General features: G+C 37.7%; 1 protein-coding gene across 1 annotated transcript; it reads left to right on the top strand.

Annotated features, from left to right (window-relative positions):
• Positions 1-777: 777 nt before the first annotated feature.
• On the top strand, positions 778-23,552 carry cry2 (cryptochrome circadian regulator 2). Its single transcript, XM_056250870.1, has 11 exons — positions 778-968; positions 2,329-2,437; positions 11,120-11,262; positions 16,552-16,825; positions 17,068-17,208; positions 17,837-18,148; positions 18,229-18,380; positions 18,765-18,967; positions 19,912-19,995; positions 20,239-20,435; positions 23,401-23,552. Exons 1-10 carry the CDS (start codon positions 811-813, stop codon positions 20,427-20,429), a joined length of 1,767 nt encoding a protein of 588 aa, XP_056106845.1. The 5' UTR covers positions 778-810; the 3' UTR covers positions 20,430-20,435; positions 23,401-23,552.
• Positions 23,553-23,823: the final 271 nt, after the last annotated feature.

Genomic DNA, 23,823 nt, shown 5'->3' with positions numbered 1-23,823 from the left:
TCAACATATAAGCCTGGGAGAGCTCCTTATATACACCATGGCCACGCCCATTCTGGCGGGTCATGACGCAATGAGCGCGCGGGCGCCTCTCATTGGAAGCGGGTTCAGCCCCGCTCTCCCATAGGCTTAAGCAGTTCTCTCTGAGCGAACCAATGAGCTGCTAGCTAGCCCGCTCTAGGTCTGCCGCAGAGGAACTGCGTTGTGTATGGATACAAAATTATGAAATAATTTTTTGGCTTCAATATCTCAGCAAAGATGAATCTTTCCCGCAGCGTAAGCTAGCTTACGCAATACTCGTTCCCTCTTCTAGAGAGAACCGAGGTTACGTTAGGTAACCGATTCGTTTTATATACCACGAGGGGGCGCGAAACACCAGAAAATGCAAACACGTCACCTCACGTGCGTTTCTTCAGCTTATGCTCATGCTTATAAAACATTGTAGACAGACTCAACAGCTATCCACAACTGGGATAACTGTGTAAATGATATGTATTTCCCATCTGCTTTCCTCAAAACACTTCAGTGCGTGATGTCATAATTTGACGATTATTTCCCAGGAACATTGCGAACAACACACGAGAGAAACGTGACTGGGCTGGCTCAAGTCACTCATTCTGGGTAATCTGTACACGTGTTGTCCTGTTGCCCAATGGACGCGGGAAGAGGCGGAATTTTCACTGCGTCTACTCTGACTGCTCCTCATCTCAAACTTCACAGAGAGGCGTAATGTGGACCCTGAACGACTGAAATTGGGGATTATTTGCGTTTCTGGACTACCATTGACCTTTAGGATGGAATAAAAGTGTAACTATGGTTGTGAATTCCGTGCATTGGTTTCGTAAAGGGCTGCGGCTTCATGATAACCCGGCTTTGCAGGAAGCTCTCAATGGCGCGGATACTGTACGCTGTGTTTATATTTTGGACCCGTGGTTTGCAGGTTCTGCCATTGTGGGAGTCAACAGATGGAGGTCAGTGGCATTTATTTTTCGTGGTTTGTGGTTATAGACAGACGTACGCTGGGTAGTTTTAGTGCTATTGTGAAGGGTAACTTAGGTAACTAACCTACGCAGCTCTTGAGTCTTGTAACTTACACAGCCGCTGTTATGTTTTGGCCCTGACATGGCCGAGTGTGCATGGTAGCTGGTGTCTTGAAATGTATTTGTAACGCAATACTTGTGCTAATATCTTATTTATGAACAAAAACAATCAAATGCTGACTTTTTATTACCCACTAACGTTATATTGTAAACATGTAAATTATTCACTCGCGTAAAGGGCCCCACTGCTGTTTAGCTCAGGTGAACAAACTTTACAAGTCAGCTGGACACTTCAGCTCAACTTATCTTAGTGTGTTATTTCCATTTATAAAAATACGATAAATTAATTAATCTATTATTGCGTGAAAGATATATAACTGTGGTGGTGCAGTGACAGCGCGGATACCATAAAGCTATATGGAAGCTAACAGCTAAGTTAGTCCCTTCGCTCACGCCCACTTTGGTTTTATATAACGGCTAAAATTACAATTTTATTATGGCGTCATTGAATGTGAGTGTTGGTGAAGTCAAAAGCGCGCGAGTCAGAAATAAGAACGTGCGTGAGTGTAAATTTTTTTCCAAATGATTAGTGCGAGTCACGTGATTTTCACGTGTGCTGCTGCCTGTCTTACCAGCATACATGCTGAGAGATGTTTTGTTTGAATGAATAACCCAGCAATAAAAATATTATAATACACTAAGCCAGAGCGTTGTAGTGAAATATGTCAAAACGCAGAGAAACTTTTGAATCCTTATTGAAGTTTAAGTATGCAAACATACATTTTTTTTTTATGTAATAAAAAATAATAAACATGGTTCATGCTGAATCAGACAGTGAGAGTTTTATTAAATGTTTGTTTAGTTAAAAGACTGTCGTTGGTAGTATTGGGGATTTTGATTCATTGCAATGACTTGAATCTTTTGAATCCATTCCGATGCCTATTTTAAACCAGACGAGGCCTTAAATAGTATGTTAGGAGTAGATAGCTTAAGTATGTATAGAATACGAGAGATTAGTAGTACTTTTGGTGCCCAGATACAATCATCCAATGCAATTTAATTGAAGATTCGTTTGATCATTGCATGATACTATTAATATTGTGCTCCTCTAAATTGTTTTGTTTCAGATGTTGACTGAATAAATTTGTGTCTTTGGTGTGACCTCAAGAATGCTTAAAATAACGGTCGACTTGCTAGTTGTGTATAACTTCTGAAACTAGCACTGCTTGCAAGGTCACAGCATATTAATACATAGTTTTGTAAATGATCTTTTACATTTTCTCTCCTGCAGATTTTTACTGGAATCTTTAGAAGATTTGGACACAAGTTTGAGGAAACTGAATTCAAGGCTTTTTGTTGTGCGGGGACAGCCAACAGATGTCTTTCCAAGAGTCTTTAAGGTCTGTATATGTCCAGTTTTTTTTTTTTTTGTATCTTTTTGTCTCACTTTGGCTAGTATCTAAACATTAATGTCTGATAACTTGAAACTTTGGTTTGGTTTGTCCAAGTTGTATTTGATAACATAATTTTCCATAGTTAGTGGATATGATGTTGAATATTTTAACCTCAGCTAATTTTTAATATATTTACAGTAATGTTAGTGATTGGTTATCATTAGTAGGGTCTTTTGCAAGTGATGTGATAATTATTACAGTGAAATATTTTAATATTACAAATACAGTAACACTACCATTCAAAAGATTTTTTGAAAGAAGTATCTTCTGCTCACCAAGGCTGCATTTATTTGATATGAACCGTAATATTGTGAAATATTATTACAATTTAATATAACTGTTTTCTATTTTAATATATTTTTAAATGTCATTTATTCCTGTGATGGCAAAGCTGAGTTTTCAGCATCATTACTCCAGTCTTCAGTGTCACATGATCTTTCGGAAATCATTTTAAATTTCATTCAGTATCAAGTTCTCTCAAATAATTTTAGACTTTCAAGTCTTGGGAAGTTGAAATTATTTTCAGCCATTTTAATCAAAGCAGTTGGTGTTAATCCAATTTCATAATCTCTATGAAATCATTTTTCTAATCCTTATTTTCCTCATCCAGTAATCAATAAATTCATTGCTCAAAAGGTGTGGGAACCATGAGTAATATAAATGTTTATTAGCTATGCTTCCTAAGGCAATCATCACTTTACTATTATGCATAGTTGTCTTTAGGGGTCTATTCAAATTCATAACCTTAAGTATTAAAGTTAGACGCCCTCCCACAGCTTCTAAATTTCTCATTTAGACGCACCAGTAATTCCCTATTCAGCGAAACATCCGGGTCTTGTTATGCTCATTGATTTACACCAGCACCCTAAACAGGGTTCCCACTCGTCCTGGAAAACCTTGAAAACCTGGATAATTGATGACAAACTTTCCAGTCATGGAAAACATATGGAAAATTAGAGAAAGTGTAAAATGTCCTGGAAAATCTTGTTGTCCTGGAAAATTATTTTAAAAAAAGTTATTCGTTTTTTATTTAGGTGAGAACAAAGAGTTTTTCACTGGCCAAAAACAATTACTGTTAGTAATTTAATAACAAATGATCATTTCAATGGAGGTGAATCAATCAAAACTAACTTTAGCTGGAAATAACATTATTCAAGAACCGCTATAAAGCCAAAACAAACTCTGTTACCTTAAATTATATGTTTATCTCTGTAAAGCTGCTTTGGAACAATCCATTGTTAAAAGCGCTATATAAATGAAGATGACTTGACTTGACTTAGTTGCAGAAAGTACAATGTTCTAATAATTAATAATTTTGATGTGATTATAAGGTCAATAAGATATTAATTGTGCACTGTATCCAGCTTCATTGAGTATAACAGGAGTTTTCACAACAGTGCTGAACTCTGTGAGCTAGCGCTGAAGTGATTGACAGCTGTAGTGATTAAAAAATCACTTTGTTTGCTATCTGCATATAACCCATTTGCAGTTTGAAAAAAGTTTTATTTTTCATGCTGCTATGTATATACACACTGCAAAGTTTTGGGAATGACTAACTTATTTAAATGCGGGATTGAATTTTATTTTTTTTACCAAAATTTTATTGATTGACATGGTGATAACCAGCATTGGATGGGACAAAAAATTCTGATGTCAAAATAGATGTGTGCATTAAGTATAAATGCTCGTCCACACGAAGACGCGTTTAGCTGTATACGTAAAAACTTTGTATCATCAGCGTTTCGATACAAACAGATGAGATAAAAACTAAAAAGTACATTGGACACAGGACTAAGACTAAATAAAAAAAAATTGCTTACAAAATGCATGACACTAACACTAATAGAAAGGCACTCTGCATCTGCTAGACTAGGTAGTGGAGGGGTCTACAGTTAAAGGCATGTTGTACTACTTTAATTTAGAGTGTGTGCTGCAGACTATTGAGAATATTGAGCTGAAGACTTCACAAAAATGTAATCGCAAATCAAATCGCAATCGCAATATCTGTCCGAAAAATGGCAATTATTTTTTTTTTTTGTAATTTAGTGTTTTTATTTATTTTGAAAGAGTTTACAAAACATTTTGCAATATAAGAAAGAAAACTTATACGACTACTAATTCCCCCCTCCCCCCTCCACCCCCTTCCCACACCCACCCCATTGCACTTCGGGACATTGAGCAGTATCCGAATAACAAGGGATAAAATAAAATACATACAGAGAAAGACTAATAAATTAACATTAATGATAACACCCATAAGTAGCTGCAGATTAAGTAACCAAAAACTTCTTGACTGTAGATATCCAGTTCTTCCACATCGAAATAGTCCTAGGGTTAGCGTGATTGGTCCGTGCCGAAGACAGCTCCATGTATAATATCTCCAATAAAGAGTGAAGCCAATGTTTAATAGAAAGATCATGCGGAGGTTTCCATCGTTGAACAAGTAACTTCTTTGCAGCGGTCATAGCAGCTAACCAGAATTTCCGTACTTTCTCACATAGAGGAAATTGAGAATTGTCATTTAACAATAAAATAACAGGATCTTTGGGGATACAAATCCTCGAAGCCTTGTACAAGACATCAAGCACCGCATCCCAGAATTTTTGCACATCTGGACAGTCCCACAGCATATGTACCAAAGTGTCCACACATCCCGGTCCACAGAAATTACAATACGGGTGGGGTGATAAACCCATTACATGTCGTATACGTGTGGTTAGATATGCCCTGTGAATAACTTTAAAATGAATGAATTGGTGGTTCGGGTTCGTGGATGCATGGAATGTATTGTCCCACACTGTATTCCATTCAATTGTCCTGTTAGAAACGTTCAGATCTAATATCCAAGCTCTAGCTTTAGAAAAATTATCTGCATTAAGATTTTGAAAGCAGAGATAAAAATATGAAACAATTCCTGTGTTTGGTGCGTTTGAGAACCAATTCACCACCGGGTGGGTATGAAGATTAATACCCCAAGGTACCTTATGGGCCTTTAACACGGCACGTAATTTGAAATATAAAAATAAAGTGTTCTGCGAAATATTAAATCTTTCTATTAAGTCACGAAAATCCAGAATTGAATCTTCCCCTTTTATGTCGTTTAACGTTAGAATACCTTTTGTAGACCAGGAAGGCTGTACGAAAGGTTGACCGCCAGAAAGTAAGTTCAGATTGTGCCAAATCGGAGTATGAGTGTGCCATAAAGTTTTAGATGCAAAACAGGCTTCAATCTTCTTGAATATTTGAAGAGTGTAGGAAATTATAGGACCATAATATAATGAGCATTTCCTGTGAGAAAGGCCTGAAAATAACAAATCTTGCAAACGAATTGGTAAAATGCGCTCTTTTTCTAATTGTTTCCATGAAGACTGTGAGCTCGAATCAAACCATTTCAAAACTGAGAGCAGGATAAAAGACCAGTGGTACCATTTAAAATTAGGGCAGCCCATTCCACCTTTTATTTTACTTTTTTGAAGTGTAGACCACTTAATGCGGGGACGCTTTCCATTCCAAATAAATTTTATCAGTAAAGAGTCCAACTTTTTCCAGTAATTCACTGGTGGGGGGAGAGGAAGCATAGAACTAATAAAATTAATGCGGGGCAAAATATTCATTTTTATTGTTGCCATTCGGGCGGATGGCGATGAAGGCAGACACATCCATCTTTGAATGTCCGACTCCACTTCCCCATAAATTGACATATAGTTGACTTTGGAAATGAGGGGTAAAGTAGGTCTCAACTGAATCCCTAAGTATTTGACTTGTGTTGAAATCTGAATATTATTTGGAATAGAAAAATTACAACCATCTGAATTGAGAGGCATTAAAATAGTTTTATGATGATTCATTCTAAACCCTGATAATGTGCCAAATTCGTCTATAATTTGAAGGGCGTTAGGAAGTGAGCGTTGTAGATCAGATAAAAATAGCAGAGTATCGTCGGCATACAAAGAAATAGAATGGGTAGATGAGCCTAACTGAATCGGGGTAATGAGTTTACATTGTCTAACATACTGTGCCAAGGGTTCTAACGATAAGTTGAACATAAGAGGAGAAAGCGGACACCCCTGTCTTGTGCCTCTGCAAATATTAAAAGTATCTGAAATGAGTCCACCAGTAGAAACCCTGGCCATGGGATTAGTGTATAGAGTTTGAATCATTCTAATAAAATGGTCACCGAAATTGAACTTCTTCAATGTATACCATAGAAAGCACCATTCCAGCCGATCAAAGGCTTTTTCAGCGTCAATAAACAGGAGGCCGCTAGGTGTTTCTAATTTCTCGGATTCGGCAATGATATGTAACACTCGACGAACGTTATCAGAAGCCAAACGACCCGTAATAAATCCTGATTGATCGGAGTCAATTAATTTTTGTATCACTGACTGTAGACGCCTGGCAATAACTTTAGCATACATTTTAACGTCATCGTTAATCAAGGAGATGGGCCTATAATTAGAACAGTCCGTATGATCTTTGCCGGGTTTAGGCATAACCGTGATTAGAGCTGTATTGAGATCTCTGTGAAAACGGCCTTTGAATATGGACTCATTTATAGTACGTAACCAGATATGGCCAAGTAGATCCCACAGCGACAGATATAAATCAACTGGTAAGCCATCGATTCCCGGGGACTTTCCTTTGTTTGAACTTAATAATGCGCAGTGTAATTCTTCTATGGTGATTTCAGATTCGAGGCTGTCAGCTTCCTCCTTTGAAAGTATGTTTAAGTTTAACTGATCAAAAAAATTCTTTAACTGATCAGTACTGGGTTGCATTTCTGAAGAATATAATTTTTCGAAAAATGACATGAACGTTTTGTTAATGTCTGCGGGATGTGAGGTGAGACCATTTTTTGAACTCTGGATTGCTTGAATGTTAAAACGTCGCTCATGTTTTTTAAGAGTAAGCGCAAGGAGTCTACTCGGTCTGCTTCCATCTATGTAATATTTATGTTTTGTAATGTGCATTAAATACTCTGCTCTTCTTCGCAACAGATCGTTAAGTGCAACCCTTTCTACATGTAATTTTTGTTGTGTATCATTGGAAAATGTATTGCTTAATTCCCTTTCTAATTCCCCGCATCTTCTCTCTAACTTTGATATTTGTTCAAGATAATTTTTTTTAAGCTTAGCTGAAAAGGAAATAGCATTGTTCCTTAAAAACCCTTTGATGGAGGCCCATAGCATTTCCTGATTAGCAACAGAGTCCTGGTTTATACTGATAAATTCAATCAGTCCTGCTCTCAGTTGAGAAAGAAAGTCTTCATTTTGCAGTAAGAAAGTATTAAATCTCCATCGGGATGGTTTACAAGATGTATTAATCTGAAGATGTGCTAGTACAGCATTATGATCGGAAACACTTTGTGGTAGAAATTCAATATTGATTAGCCCTGAAAGTAACGGTGATGAAAGTAAAATATAATCAATTCTTGAAAATGATTTATGACTTGGGGAGAAATAGGTGTACTCTTTGGCTGTTGGATTATGTAGTCACCAAGCATCACATACATCTATATCTTTAATGAGCGATCTCAGCGCTGTAGAAGACTGGGCTTGTGCTACTGAAACTGAAGTATTAGAACGATCCAAAACTGTGTCGAGCACGGCATTCATATCAGATCCAATGATAATTGAATAGCCTTGGAGAGATAATATGGTTTTGGAGACATTTGGAAAGAAGGAGGCATCATAAGAGTTCGGAGCATAAATATTCACAAATGCCAACTTCTTTCCTTCTATTAACGTACAGCAATATGCAATTCTACCATTCTCATCCGAACCTGTATGTTCAATAGTAAAGTTAGAATTACGTTTAAATAAAATGGTTACTCCCTTCTTCTTAGATTTACAGCTAGATGATACTATGGGGATATAATGCCTATTTTGCAGTCTTTTGGCATCCATGGCGGTCAGGTGGGTTTCCTGAAGAAATGCAACATCAACCTTTTTCCTGTGTAAAAGATCTAACACCCGTGTACGTTTAATAGGAGAGTTTAACCCCCTGACGTTAAAAGACAGCATGTTTATTTTAACCATAGTCTGTAGTAACCGGACACATAGAAATTAGCATGTAATAGTTAGAGCAAATTATTGAGTGTATCATTAAAGTTCCCCCTGTAATATGCCAAAATAAAAACAAAAAAAGTCCCGAGTGCTTTAAGCGCCTAAGCGTCCCCTCCCTCTCCCACCTTCCCCTTTTAGCAAACGTCTGTGGCGGTCGCGAGGCAATGTCTGAACACTATTAACCTTCTTAGCCCCCTATGGAATTAACATTTGAGGAGATTTAAATTAAAGAACAAAAATTTCAAAGTCAGAAGAACTGTCAAACATACACCATTCTCATAACTAGATTTTAAGGCAACCAGATTTAACTGAAGTCTAAGAAATGTAACTTAAGCCCCGTCTTTTCTGAACAGACAACGTCCAATTGTTAAACCAGACCTTCACAATTAGCCTAACTGTCTACCACCTGCACCATTTGAAAATTGAATTTTAAAAACTGAAAATTGTTTAACAAAATCCAATTATATGTAACGTAAATAATTTTTTTACCATTTCACTTTGGTGAACTAAAATCCATACGCTGATAAAGAATTGGTCCTTGTATTGTGTAGGTTATTCAGCAAAAAAAGAACTCAAACGATGTCGCCTTAAGCAACCTAACGTTACTCCATTTCCTCCGGTGGCGGAAAGTTTAAGGATCTACGAGCAGATACTGATGCGTTAACATCAAGACCCTCGAGATATTTTTCAGCACTCTCCGGAGATTCAAACGAGTATTTCTGACCCTTGTGGGAGACTCTCAACGATGCTGGGTAGATTAGGAAAGTTTCTGCGCCTTTCTGGTGAAGCTTGAATCTCACGGTCGAAAAAGCCTTCCTCTTTTGTGCCGTCTCGTGACTGTAGTCCGCGTAGAATTCCAGGCGCGCTCCTCCGGGCAAAGTGGGTTTTGCTTTCCGGGCTCCTTGAAGGATGGCTTGCCTGTCAGGATAGCGGAGGAGCCGGAATATCAACGATCGTGGTTTTGGTGAGTTGGAACTCGAATACACTCGGTGAGCTCTATCGATCTCGATCAGACTTGAGCGCGCCGAAAGGTCGGGGATCCATTTAGGTAGCATTTTCTGTAGAAAACCGACCGGATCATCCCCTTCCATTCCAGTTGGTAGATTTACCAGGCGGACATTGTTGCGACGTGACCGGTCTTCGAGGTCATTGCATTTTCGTTGCATCTGTTCAAGCTGAGATAAGCAGAGGTTCGCATCTTTTTTAGTGTTGCGTAAACTGCCCTGAAGATTGTCCACTTTGGTTGTGATCGACGCCACATTTTTACTCAAGGAATCCATTTCCTCTTTCATCGCACGAAGAGCAGCGCTGTTTTCATTGATAAAGTCTTTGAACGGATTAAGGGCCGATTGTATTGCCTCTGTCAACATGCGGGAAACCATTTCGCGCATGGCCTCCTGTTGTGCTTCGATTGCATGGCTAACAATTGAGGCTACGTCGTCCTCGAGCGTTTTGAGTCGTTTGCAGCCCGCTGCCGATTTCTGCGGTGAACTCGATTTCTTAGTTGCCATACTTGAAATAAAACTTATACAGTTGTGACAAAATATGATAATCCTCAGCGTGAAAAAAAAAAAAAAAACATTCAATTAGGAGGTTTTAGTCAGGAGCCTAGTGCTGTGCAGCCATCTTGCAGCGCGCGCCACCGGAACCTCCCGAAAAATGGCAATTAGATATTTTCCCCAAATCGCACAGTCCTAGCTTCCATAGTCATAATGTATGATTAAGAGCTCATATTAAAAAGTGATTTTATAGTTAAGTCATGGCAATAAACTGTATGCCTTTTAAAGATTTAGAGAGCAATATATTACTTTAGGGCGTGATCCTTGAAATTTTTTTCCCGTCATAGTAAAATTGAAAATGTCCTGAAAAAGACCTGGAAAATGGTCGCTGAAAAAGAGTGGGAACCCTGCTAAAGTAGTTTATGAAAGATCACATTTTCATGCAGTCGGAGCAGTCTTTCTCTCTCTCTCTCTCTCTCTCTCTCTCTCTCTCTCTCTCTCTCTCTCTCTCTCTCTCTCTCTCTCTCTCTCTCTCTCTCTCTCTCTCTCTCTCTCTCTCTCTCTCTCTCTCTCTCTCTCTCGCACGACAATGCTTCATTCAGACATTGGCAAGTGGGTTGTACGATCCCTTTGGCAGGTTAATAGTGCTGTGTTTATGCGAGGGGGTTGAGGGCACCAGCACATCAGCCATTTAAAATGAGCTTGTATAACCAAGATGTCACAGAATGAGCTACCGTTTACTTCAGAACAACTGAAGAGCACAGTGGCCGTGTGTGAAGTTTAAATTGACCTTACTCTTAAGGGCTCACCTTTTTAGGCCTTATTTGGTAATCAAACACTAAAAGATTATATCACCGGATGTACTCGAAAGAAGCAGCTGGTTAATGATGTTAACTTGAGGACATCATTGACCTCACCTAACCTTTATGTAACACTTTTTTGCATACTGCTTTTTACAAATACTGCTAGAAATAAGGTGTAAAGATACTACATGTTGATGTTGTAGTTACTTTGACCATTTGTGTCATTCTTTAACATGTATATCTGATCTCTGTCTCTTTCAGGAGTGGAATGTCACACGGCTCACGTTTGAATATGACTCTGAGCCTTATGGGAAAGAAAGAGATGCAGCCATCATTAAAATGGCGCATGAATATGGTGTGGAAACCGTGGTACGAAACATTCACACGCTCTACAGTCCAGACAGGTGGGTGATGAACTGCACTCGCACACTTTCCTCAGGGAAAACTGACACATGCTCTTGTTCCCTCACAGTTTTAATAAAGTTTGGTTTTGTAAAGAAATTCATTCATAGGCTTAATATATATTTGTCTCTAAAATTGTCAGAATATTAAATTCACTCAAGTATGTCCATTTTTAATGGGTAGTGTATTAAAAATATTTTTATAATTAATTTTGAGCCTGTTTTACTATCTTGTATTGTAATATGTAGTAATTTATTCCTGATGGCAAAGCTGAATTTTCATCGTCATTACTCCAGTCTTTAGTGTCACATGATCCTTTTAATATGATTAATCGGCAAAAGCGATGAATTGGTCGACCTCTACCTATTATATCAATTAAAAAAAACATGTCAGTACTGTGTTGTGAAGAAAATCTCTTTTTATGTTAAATTTAGAGCTGTTGAAGTGAAAGAGACATTAACGCATTAACAGTTTAAAAAAAGCGACGTTAAAGCAGGCTCTATTTGACCCTATGAATTTCAAGTCAGGGTTGTAAGATCAGCGGTTTTTCCCTACACCAAACGTTATTTGTAGCGCCTCCCATCCGATAATTACAAAGAGCTTTGTTACTCCTGATAAGAAGCAAAGTCTTAGCTTTCAAATTCCATTTTATCATAAAATTCAAACAATACATGCCGTTTAGTGGACAAGTGTGTCAATTTGCAGTTGGAATAAAGAGATACTGATATTTTTGACAACAATAGAAGAGGGGGGAGGGGGGGTGTAATATTACATTTATAGTTGTGTAATATGCAGCTATTATTGCCCATATTGTATGCAGAAAAGCTGAGCGTAAGTGGAAACGAGACAAGCTTAAAGTCTCTTATAACATCTTAATGGAGTCCTAAACAAACTATCAGAGAGCTGTAAAGGAAGCTAAAGCCAAGTTTTAACCAAAAGTTTTGTTCAATAGAATTGATTCTGATTTAAACCCAACCAAAACTACTGTTCTAGATGTTACCCAAGAAAACTGTGAAACATTTTTATACTCCTTTACAAAATTGAGCAGATTAAATGTGGAATTGTACCTACTCCTTTTGATCAACCATTAATTCCTCCCCTATCCAGCTCTCGGACTCACTTTGAACCAGTTACACCAGAACAACTAGCAGATGTAGTCTCCAAAATGATGTAGTCTCCAAAAAAAAGTGCTCCAGCTACAAGCTGGACATTCTTTCTCCACGCCTTTTTAAAGAAGTTTTTATGACTATCAGTTTCAGTGTGACAGCTATAATTAACAGCTTATTAGCAAGTGGAGTTGTTCCAAGCAGATTTAAACACACAATTTTACATAAAAAAAATAAACTTTTCTACAGACCGATCTCCAAACTGTCTTTTATTTCAAAGATCTTGGAGAGAGCTGTTTATTCGCAGCTCTACTCCTATCTAAATACATTTAATATTTTAGATACATTTCAGTCTGGTTTCAAATGTTTGCACAGCACTGAATCTGCATTATTGAATTTGAACGTCACCAATGATATTTTACTCTCCATGGACTAAGGTTCATCTGCTGTCCTAGTTTTAGATCTCAGTGCCGCATTTGATACAATTGACCATTATATAGGGCTGTAGTCAACCAAAGAAATCCTTAGTGGACCAAAGTCTTGTCCTGCGCAACGATTAGTCAAAAAAAAAAAAAAAAAAAGCGATATTTTTGATTGAAATTTTTTGAACAATTGTCATAGAGCATTTATAAAACAACAACGAAAAAACATCAAAAATACATAAAACTATAATAATAATACAATTCTTTGAAAATTAAGTGATTTTTTTTTTTAACTGCAAAAAGTGTGGAGCACTGTCCTAGGTCTAGCTCATAGACGGTCTAGCTATAGTAACAGTCACAATCGCGCACCTGACCACACCACGCGCTACAAAAAATATAACTGCTATCTGCCACAACGAAAAATCCTAACAAAAGCTCTCGTTTATACAGGCTGTATATTCTTCTTTACTTTCAAAGCTATGGGTTAACTTTTGTCCAGCCGATCTAGGCGTTTTAAAACAAACACACAAAAAACCCAAAGAGCCTAAAAAACAATCCTAATAATAATAGGCTGTATTGTAGGACCGCATATAGGTTTATTTTCGTTTTGTTACATTATTTAGGCTATTTTCAAATGCGTCAAGTGTACAAATAAAAACAAAAACATATCAAGAAAACACAATCTATTGAGTCAGCATGATAAAGCCGTTAAAGGGACTGCTCACGTCTTTTGCGCGCTCAAGTTCGATTTCAAATGTAGGCGCGCGCTCATGATGGAAGCAACGCGGTCGCGGTGCGACGAGCTCTTTTTTTTCCAAGTGCGTCCACACCGCATCGAGATAAAAACATATAGTGTATAAAAACATAAAAACCGAAACAAGTAGTGTTCTAACTGAATGAATACAGCTAAACTACCTATATCCCTTACTGAGCACGAAGCAGCAGCGCAGCCAGCCACAGGTGCGATCCGAGTGTTCTATGTGTGTGCGCTAAACTGTGGCGCTGTTACAAAAAGCCTAAATTAAAGCATTTAAAGTTGGGGATAAACCATAGGCTAATTATATTTAGAATACAGTAATATATAACTGCTTATAAAGGAATAAATATCAAGGAGTAAATCATTGAAAATTTCTTTCTATTGGTAAAAAAAAAAAAAAAAAATGCAACTGGTCGACCAATAAGAATGTCAGTCGACCAAGACGGCATCGACCGATTAGTCGACTAAACGACTAAAGTTGACAGCCCTACCATTATATTCTTCTAGATCGTTTAGAATGTATGGTGGGCATCCAGGGGATGACCCTCCAGTGGTTTTCCTCCTATCAAAAAGAAGAACATTCTGTTAATTTAGGCCAGTTCTCTTCTACATCAGCTCTACAATGTGGTGTCCCTCAAGGGTCAATTTAAGGACCCTTGTTATTTTTTATTGTACATGTTTCCCCATAGATTTATTTTTCAGAAATGCAGCATATCTTACCACTGTTATTTCAGCGAGTATAGAGAAGAATTGTTCATTCCTTAAATTGTTTCAAAGATATTAAACATTGGCTGGCAAATAATTTCTTACAATGAAATGAGAGCAGAACCGAAGTCTTCATCTTAGGTTCTTCTTTGTCTTGCTTACCTGGTCTAGTTGCCCTGTTGTTGTCAAACGTACAAGATCATGTGAGGAATCTTGGAGTGATTATTGACTCATATTTACTTTTAAATAAGCAGATCAGTGCTGTTGATGAGTAGTTTTTATCACCTGAGATCGATCGCTAAAATAAAGCATTTCATTTCCCATACTGACTTGGAAATTGTTATCCACTCATTTATTTCATCAAGGTTAGACTATTGCAACTCAATGTAGATTGTTCTGCCCCAAATTATTTTATCATGTCTACAGCTTGTCCAAAAGGCAGCAGCCAGGCTGTTCACATTCCCTAATCATTGACTAGATTACTCAGTAAACTTTGCCAGCACTTGTGATTCACAAATGTGATTCACATAATGTGACATAATGATGTACTTTGCTACACTGTGACTGTTCTGCACTTCTGTTCATGTGCAACTCACAATCTCTTATGCTTTTCCCGAGTGTATTACCAAACATGAGAGTATGACTCTCCCCTTCTCAGATTACCGTGCAGATACAACTACTCCTGATGTGTAATGTAAAACAAGTGTCCTTTTGCATAGGTTACATAAATGGTATTATATGCCCGTACTCTCTCATTCAGAGGGGAAGAGAATGAGCTTGCATCCATAAGCGTGTGTGAATGCATGTGCGGGTGTGAGTGTGACGTCAGTCTCTAGTTCAAACAGAAGAAATGAGACTCTACTGCCATCTGGTGACTGAAAGCGGCCCTGATGGTCACACTGAGAAACATGTGCTGTGGGTTGGAGGGAGGGTGAAATAGCTCAGCATGCAAGTCACCACTGCAAACATGTGCGAGCGAGCGCCAGGCTTTTCCTAACAAACACGCGGGTGCCCCCTGATTCTGCACCGTGCCGAGAGGACGGGCCAATGGCAGGGCTCCACCCCTGTTGGATATAGACAGTTGTATAAGATCAGGACTATTAATAAGGGACAGGCTGTTAATGTGTTAAGACTGTTGTTTCTCATTAAGAGGGCACACTGAGACTGTTAGTTCTTTTCAGAACCAGCCAGGGACATGTATGCTTGCATTTGGAGAATGTGGGGAAGTGTGTCTGGACACGCTGCCAGGCACTCTTTCCTATTTGATCGAATATGACCTTACTTTAGTGACCTTGTTTCCTAAAGAATAAAACTGAGCTTTTTGGAGTGCCACCTCAGGTTGTTTGAAACCAATTGGTGTAGTAGAATGAGCTATAAGTGAAATGTCCTACAGTACAAACAAGCATGGTTCTGTTAACATCAATCAGGTTTTTTTCCTGTACTGATCCCACTACATAGTGTTTTTTTGTTTTTTAATATTTTATTTTAAATAATTGGGTGCATTTATTTAATGTGTAAATAACAAACAAGCATTTATTTAATGTGTAAATAAATGTTCTTGCATTTAATTTATGCTTATGATCACCAAGGCTGCATTTATTTGATCAAAAATACAGTAAAACACTTTATTATTAAATATAAAATGAGTATATATATTACTACGATTTGAAATAACTCTTTTTTTAAATATATTGTACATTTTACTTTATTCCAGTAATGCAATGCTGAATTTTCAGCATCATTACTCCAGTCTTCAGTGTCACATGATCTTTCAGAAATAGTTTTATTATTTACTGCTTATGGATAAATAGTTGTGCCGCTTTTTTTTTTTTTTTTTTTTTTTCAGGATTCTTTGTTGAATAGAAATTCAAAAGAACAGCATCTGTAACGTTATGAATGTCTTTTGATCAATTTAATGTGTCCTTCCTGAATAAAAGTATTCCTTTAAAAAACTTTCCCCAAACTTTCAAACGGTAGTGTAATTTGCAACATGTTTATGCTCTTGAAGAAAATAATTTTTTGTTTTTGTAGTTGTGATACACTACTGTAAATCATATTGGGCCTGTGACATATCGACTGGCTCAAAACACTTTCTCACATTTATTGTTGAGCCTTGAAATTGATCTAATGATGCCTTTTGAAAATGATTTATTTCTACACTAAAACTTTTGACAACCACTCAACAAGATCAAATCAAACTAAGACCTGTCCCTTTCTAAGTTCTATTAATATTCAACCTTAGAGAGAAAATAACTGCTTTTAGACCATGAAATCAGAGACATGTTTTTGCTTTTCCCTCAGGATCATAGAAATGAACAACCACAGCCCCCCTCTCACTTTCAAGAGGTTTCAAGCCATTGTGAACAGACTTGAACTTCCCAGGAAACCGCTGCCGACTGTCACTCAAGAGCAGATGGACAGGTGTCGGACGCAGATCGCAGACAACCACGACGAGCGCTATGGCGTGCCCTCTCTCGAGGAGCTGGGTTTTAAGACTCAGCGTGACAGCACACATGTATGGAAGGGCGGTGAGACAGAAGCCATGGACAGATTAAATAAACACTTAGACAGAAAGGTGAGACATGGAGATACTTCATGAAGTTATACGTTTTAATAATGACTGATGACTAATTAACAAGAAATGCAGCTGTTGTATTGTTTTTTTACATTATTATTATATATATATATTTTTTTTTACTCACTCCATTATATTTCTAGAAAGGAATAATTAATAAATGGTTATATATCCCTTTGAAAAAAAGATTTATTTTTATATTCTTTGTTATATTTTGATTTAATCTTTTTGTTTTGATGCAGACCTGGGTAGCGAATTTCGAGAGGCCTAGAATAACTGCTCAATCACTGTTCGCCAGCCCAACTGGACTTAGTCCTTACCTACGATTTGGCTGTCTGTCATGTCGTGTGTTTTACTACAATCTGCGGGAACTTTATATAAAGGTAAGTAATTGTTATTTTATGACATTGTTGGTAGTCGTCTAGAGAAGTGCAAGTTTAATAGTTTAATAATGAGTGGTAGATGGCATAGAAATTATGAAAGTGGAAGTTCAATTTGAATAATAATTACACTTGCTAATACTTGCATTTAACTTAAATAATAGAGGGCCCCAAAATCAAGCCTTGGGGGACACCACAAGAAAACCTGTATTAAATATTCACTACCAGCTAAAGTTTTGGGCACATTTGACTGAATTTATATTTCCCATAATCTTAATAAACCTTTTGATCTGAAGGCTTATGTTGAAATGTTTTAATTTAATTTTAGAGATGAATATAAATTGTCTAAATTTTAATTTCTTAACAAAAACCATGGTAATGCCAAAGCAGCCATCAAGTGCCCAGCATGCAAGGGAACTCCATTACTCATAAAAAGTATCCCAGGTGGATACCTCATGAAGTTATTTTTGTAGTATTTATTTAAAATGTGGCAGCAATGATAAAGTTTGAGAATTAATTATTGGTGTTTCCTGTTGAGTATGCATGTATGGTTATAAAAGACATACTGTAAAACTACAGCGTAGTAAAACATATTTCACAACCATTTTCATGACCTTTTGCACTTTTCCAGCTGCGGAGACACTCTAGTCCACCCCTCTCGCTCTTCGGCCAGCTCCTGTGGCGAGAGTTTTTCTACACAGCGGGCACCAACAACCCCAACTTTGACCGTATGGAGGGAAACCCCATCTGCGTACAGATTCCCTGGGATCACAACCCCGAGGCACTGGCTAAATGGGCTGAAGGTCGGACAGGGTTCCCTTGGATCGATGCCATCATGACCCAGCTAAGACAGGAGGGCTGGATCCACCACCTGGCCCGGCATGCTGTAGCCTGTTTCCTCACTCGAGGAGACCTGTGGATAAGCTGGGAAAGCGGAATGAAAGTAAATAAGATGGTGCAACTTCCCCTTTCTTCCTTTTTGTTCTTTTTCTCTCTTAATCGAACTTTCTTTCTTTCTCTCAGGTGTTTGAGGAGTTGTTGTTGGATGCCGATTGGAGCGTGAACGCGGGCAGCTGGATGTGGCTCTCCTGCAGTGCGTTCTTTCAGCAATTCTTTCACTGTTACTGTCCCGTGGGCTTTGGCCGCAGGACGGATCCCACCGGAGAGTACATCAGGTACACAAACCAACCCTTAACCACACCTAAACCACAGTAAGACAGCACGTCTTACATCACTGGCAGGTGTTATATATTTAGAGTTTTGTAGATTTGTTGCATAAAGGCTTATGTAAACTGACACAGGTTCAGATCCCTCCACTGTGCTTTCAAAGAAGCTGCTGTAACATTGTGAAGCTTTCTAAATTAATATCACAAGAATACCTTGGAAAATAACATGCTGCGTCAAATTTTGGGGCACACAAAATGGCATAAGAAATTATGAATTGCTTTTTATGCTAATAATGTCATTTTTAATAAAAAATGTGTATAATTTAAAGAAAGATATTTTGCCATTATTTGTAAGTGTCTGTTTTAAAACCATCAATACATTCTCACATGCAGGAGGTACATCCCGAAGTTGAAAGACTATCCTAACCGCTACATCTACGAGCCATGGAACGCTCCAGAATCAGTGCAGAAAGCGGCCAACTGCATTGTGGGTGTGGACTATCCTAAACCTATGATCAATCATGCCGAGAGCAGCCGGCTTAACATCGAACGAATGAAACAAGTTTACCAGCAGCTGTCACACTACAGAGGCCTTAGTGAGTAACACACGGTGGATCTATCAAACACAACGGTTTATTACAGCCCTCTAATGGAGGAAACAGGAAATTACAGCATTTTTGTCACCAACAAGAAAATTGTTCTTATGATATAAGAGCTTGTATAAGGGGTTATTTAAGCAGTAACTTCGGTACAGTAATTTTCTCACTAAATTTCTTTGACCCAGTAGATCAAAGAGCCATTTGTTTTTGACCCACTAGAGTTTATAGATCATTTTGCTCTTGCAGTGGAGGAAAATGAGACTTTAAAATCAAATGCATGTTAGGAGCTTGGAGTGACATTTTCCAGAACTACAGGTTAAGGTCAGGGTCACACAAAAAGGGAAAATTAAGCCACTAAGCAACCAAATCTCTTTGAAGAGGGCCTTGCACAAGGCCATTAGTGATGTATGCATAGAATGGTTTTGAAACTTGGACTGCATAGAGATCTGATCATGCTTGCCCACCCAATATGGAAAATAGTACATTTGCATTTGCTCAAAATGATTCAATAATTGAGAAAGCTTTTCAAAGCTGCCATTTTTACAGATAAAAAATGATATCTGGTCTATTGTACTGATTGCTAATTTTAGAGGATTTTTAATGAACATTGCAATGTCAGAATAAAAAACAACCTGAGTGCATGTTTAGTTAAGACTAAAAAGACTTCAGTTAAGACTTTAGTCGTGTTAAGATTAAAAGAGCTCTTGCCACAGAAGTCTTTTTGATTTAAAAATACAGCTAGTTATTGCGTTTTACTAAAGGATAAAATATAAAAGTATGTCAGTACATTTTATGCATTTTTTTTTTTTTTTGTCAGACGCTTTTATCCAAAGCGACTTACATTGCATTTCATTATTTCTGTATGATATTTGTTGTGCAGTTGTGGATGACGACTTTATCGGCATTTGCCAAAAATTTTAACCATGCCTTTTTTGTGACAGGTTTGCTCGCCTCAGTCCCTACGATCCAGGAAGAGGCGGAGCCTCCCATGTCAGATGACTCTCAGGCCAGCAGCAGCACTGCCGGTGAGACGCGTCAATCATCATACTAACAGGATTCACTGTCCAGCTTTCTTTTCTTTCAGCTAGGCTTTGTTTTTCTCTGTGTGACTACACTCCCTGATCGCACATAAGAATGTTTACAAAGCCAAAGAAGCAAACTTAACCCTTATTGTTAATAACTAATCATACCATTGCTACTATGACCAGACAAACAATTGTTCTTGTCAGGACAGTACTTTTGCTGAAACGGCATCATGTTTTCTACAGGTCAAGGCTCCACGCCTCCACCCTCAACCCCACCCAACTCTGAGCCCTCCAGCCCGACAGCAGCTGCCCCCGGCACCCACATCCAGAGGAAGAGGGGTCTACCCTCTGACCTCACAAGCAAACAGAAGTCAAAAGTCAAGCACGCCAACCAAACCAAAGGAGTCGAGCAGAAGATTGATGAAAAGCAGTGACCACAGGTACAGGCCAGAGCTATAAAACCCACAGTGTGTGTGCATATTTTTTAAGTTACCAGCCATTCAGATTTTTCTACTAGCCAAAACAAAATGATCAGAAATTAACAAACCAGATTAACAAAGTCACATCTTAGATTTAAATATATTTATTATTAAATCTGATTCTGAATCATTGTATTATTTCTTTATATGAAGCATATTTATTCAAGCCACAAAAACAAACCTGTTACTGACTAATTATATTGGTCCAAAATCATTGTATTTTAATGGAAAACTATGTGTGTGGTGCGGCATGATTAAGCGTATTCAGCAGAGTTAACCTGTTAAAACCCAACGCCCCCGGTACCGGGGGCAACATCTTGTTATGATGTTCGTACGTTATTTTTAAAAGCTTCCATATAAGGTATCACCCAATACATGGTCTCATTTGAAAGCTTAGAATCTAGTCTTTACAAAGAATACCATCACTTTCGTTTTTATGATACATATCAAATGAAATATTAGCTTAAAAGTTGTTGAAACCGAAGTGCCCCGCAGCGGGACACCCCCCCTCCGCGAAAAAAAATTCATAATCATATTACTAAGCAACCACTGAATGGAACAACACAAAATAGGTATCATTTTAAAGCTTAGAATCTCAGCTTTTTAATGCATATAATCACTTTGATTTTCTCTGAACGAGAGCTGACTAGTCCCTCTAACTCTGATGCCCCCGCCCGCGGGGGCAACCTGGCTGCGAAAATATACATTATCATATTTTTTCAAAAATAATGCCTCGATTAACACAAAATTGGTGTCATTTGAAAAATTAGAGTCTGAACTTTGCAGTGAATGTAGCCAATTTGATAAACTCCTAAGTAGTGCTGAGTTATTCGCTGATAAATAGGAGGGGGAAAAAATCATACTTCATACTTCATACTGCAAAATGTTAAAAACATCATACAGCTCAGATAGTCCTGTGCCATATGCTCCGAATGTGGAAAATGACACATCATTATTTACAGCAGATGCTTACGATAAAAATGAATCCAAACTCAACATAATCCATCACTCAGAACTAAAGATATTCCTCATGGAGTTCTAACACATTTCTAACACAAAAAAAATCCAGACGCACATGGCTAAGCAAGGTAGCTTAGACTTGGCCTTTTTACTCGTATCTTCATGTAACATACATCAATCATGAAATATTACACATCGATATTTACAGCAGGAGCTCACGATTACAAAGAGCCCAAACTCAATATATTCCATCAATCAGATCTAAAGATATTCCTCATGGCGTTCTAACACAAATAAATACCAGAGACGCAGCTAGACAAGTATATACTCAATGCACTAGCGTTTGGTTTTCGCGTATAACTTCATGAAGCATGCCTAGATCGTAGAAAATTGCATATATTTATTTTCAGCAGACTCTCACGATTAAAAAGAGCCCAAACACAACATAATCCATCACTTAGATCTAAAGATATTCCTAATGGAGTTGTGACACGCGAACCTCCACATGCGCGCATAGAGCCTAGTATGTAGATAGAGCATTGATGTCGCGTTTTTTAACTCAACGAATCATGCAGAAATTGTGGGAAATGGCACATCATTATTTACAGTAGATTTTAAAGAATATAAAGAGCCCAAACTCACCATAATTCATCACTCAGATCTAAAGATATTCCTCGTGGACTTCTAAAACGAAGTTGCACTATGCGCACCCATGAAGTAGCAGTAGCAGCGATGCTATGCTATTTTGATGTGACGTTGCAGCTCATAACTCCACGAAACATGCATGGATTGTGAAAAATTGAAAACCTTTATTGACAGCAGATTCTCACGATTACAAAGAGCCCAAACACAATATAATCCATCGCGTTGATCACGAGATATTCCTCATGAAGTGATGAATACTTGGCTAAAAAGTCTCTTGTCTTTCCGGGGTGCAATGTGTTTTCCAATGTTCCCGGAGCCATCCGTGCTCGTTCTCAAACGTGGAATAACACAAAATAGGTATCATTTTAAAGCTTAGAATCTCAGCTTTTTAATGCATATAATCACTTTGATTTTCTCTGAACGAGAGCTGACTAGTCCCTCTAACTCTGATGCCCCCGCCCGCGGGGGCAACCTGGCTGCGAAAATATACATTATCATATTTTTTTCAAAAATAATGCCTCGATTAACACAAAATTGGTGTCATTTGAAAAATTAGAGTCTGAACTTTGCAGTGAATGTAGCCAATTTGATAAACTCCTAAGTAGTGCTGAGTTATTTGCTGATAAATAAATAAATAAAAATTTCATAATTTATAAAATACTTTTTTTACTATGTCAAAAACATCATACAGCTCATGAAACATTCACAGATCGTTGAAAATGGCAATTAATTTTTTACAGCATATTATTACAATTAAAATGAGCCCAAAATTAACATAATATATTGCTTTTATGATAAGAAATTCTTCATGGAGAACCAATTTTAAAAATGCCCATTAGGGGGCGTCAAGGGCTGAACAAAAATGCTATATTGGTTCCAAATGCTGTAACTTTTGATTACTTCATCCAATGACCACAAAATTTGATCCAGCTGCAGGTCACATGTAGAGGTACTTTACCAAAAAAGAATTTTCCTTCTACCTGTTTTCCTTCCTGAGTTATTCCATGACAAATAAGAAAGATATGCAAAATCATAATAAAAATTATATATATATTCTGTCTTTTATCAGCAGTTTCTCAGCAGGAGAATGTCCAAATGTAATGTAATTTATATTTTTTAAAAATTTGAAAAGTGTTCTTTTAAACGATACCTACCTTTTGACTCTCCTTACTATAGTTTTGAAGTTATGAGTCTTTACTTTTGTGTGTGTCACTCAGAAAAAAACCCTCTAAAAACTCTAAAAAGTCCCTCAGTGCTTAACAGGTTAAACAAACCAGCCCACAGTAATGATGATCATTAATTATATTTCTGTCTTCTTCAGGTTGAGACTTCATTTGCAGTCCCATGTCCAAGGGAGTCGGACTCGGAGGAGTCTACCTTCCCGAACTATCCAACAGACAGAAACGGCAGGAGAAAAGTGAGAAATGGTGCCACCTTTCGCAGAAGAACAGAAACGGCACTAATAAAAAACAACGACGACAACAAAAGATTGAACAGTTCCGTCAAGGCGTGTTATACTGTAGATCCATCTTTCCCAAACATCCGTCATAAACAGCTGCTTTTGACCTGCTAAACTAAACATGATTGTATGAAGATACAGATATGTTTTAGATGTTTAGTTCTCCCTTCAGTGCGATCGGACTGAAATATAATGGATATTCCCGTCGCCGTTGAGAGTAATGAACGATTCGCCGAAATACGTATTCATGAATATATCTAGCCAAATTTTATGCAACTCGGAATA

Source organism: Rhinichthys klamathensis, unplaced genomic scaffold (assembly GCF_029890125.1).
Source record: "Rhinichthys klamathensis goyatoka isolate OS25496 unplaced genomic scaffold, OSU_Roscu_1.1 h1tg000076l_1, whole genome shotgun sequence".
Taxonomy (NCBI): Eukaryota; Metazoa; Chordata; class Actinopteri; order Cypriniformes; family Leuciscidae; genus Rhinichthys; species Rhinichthys klamathensis.
This window is presented reverse-complemented; position numbering and strand designations above follow the sequence as displayed.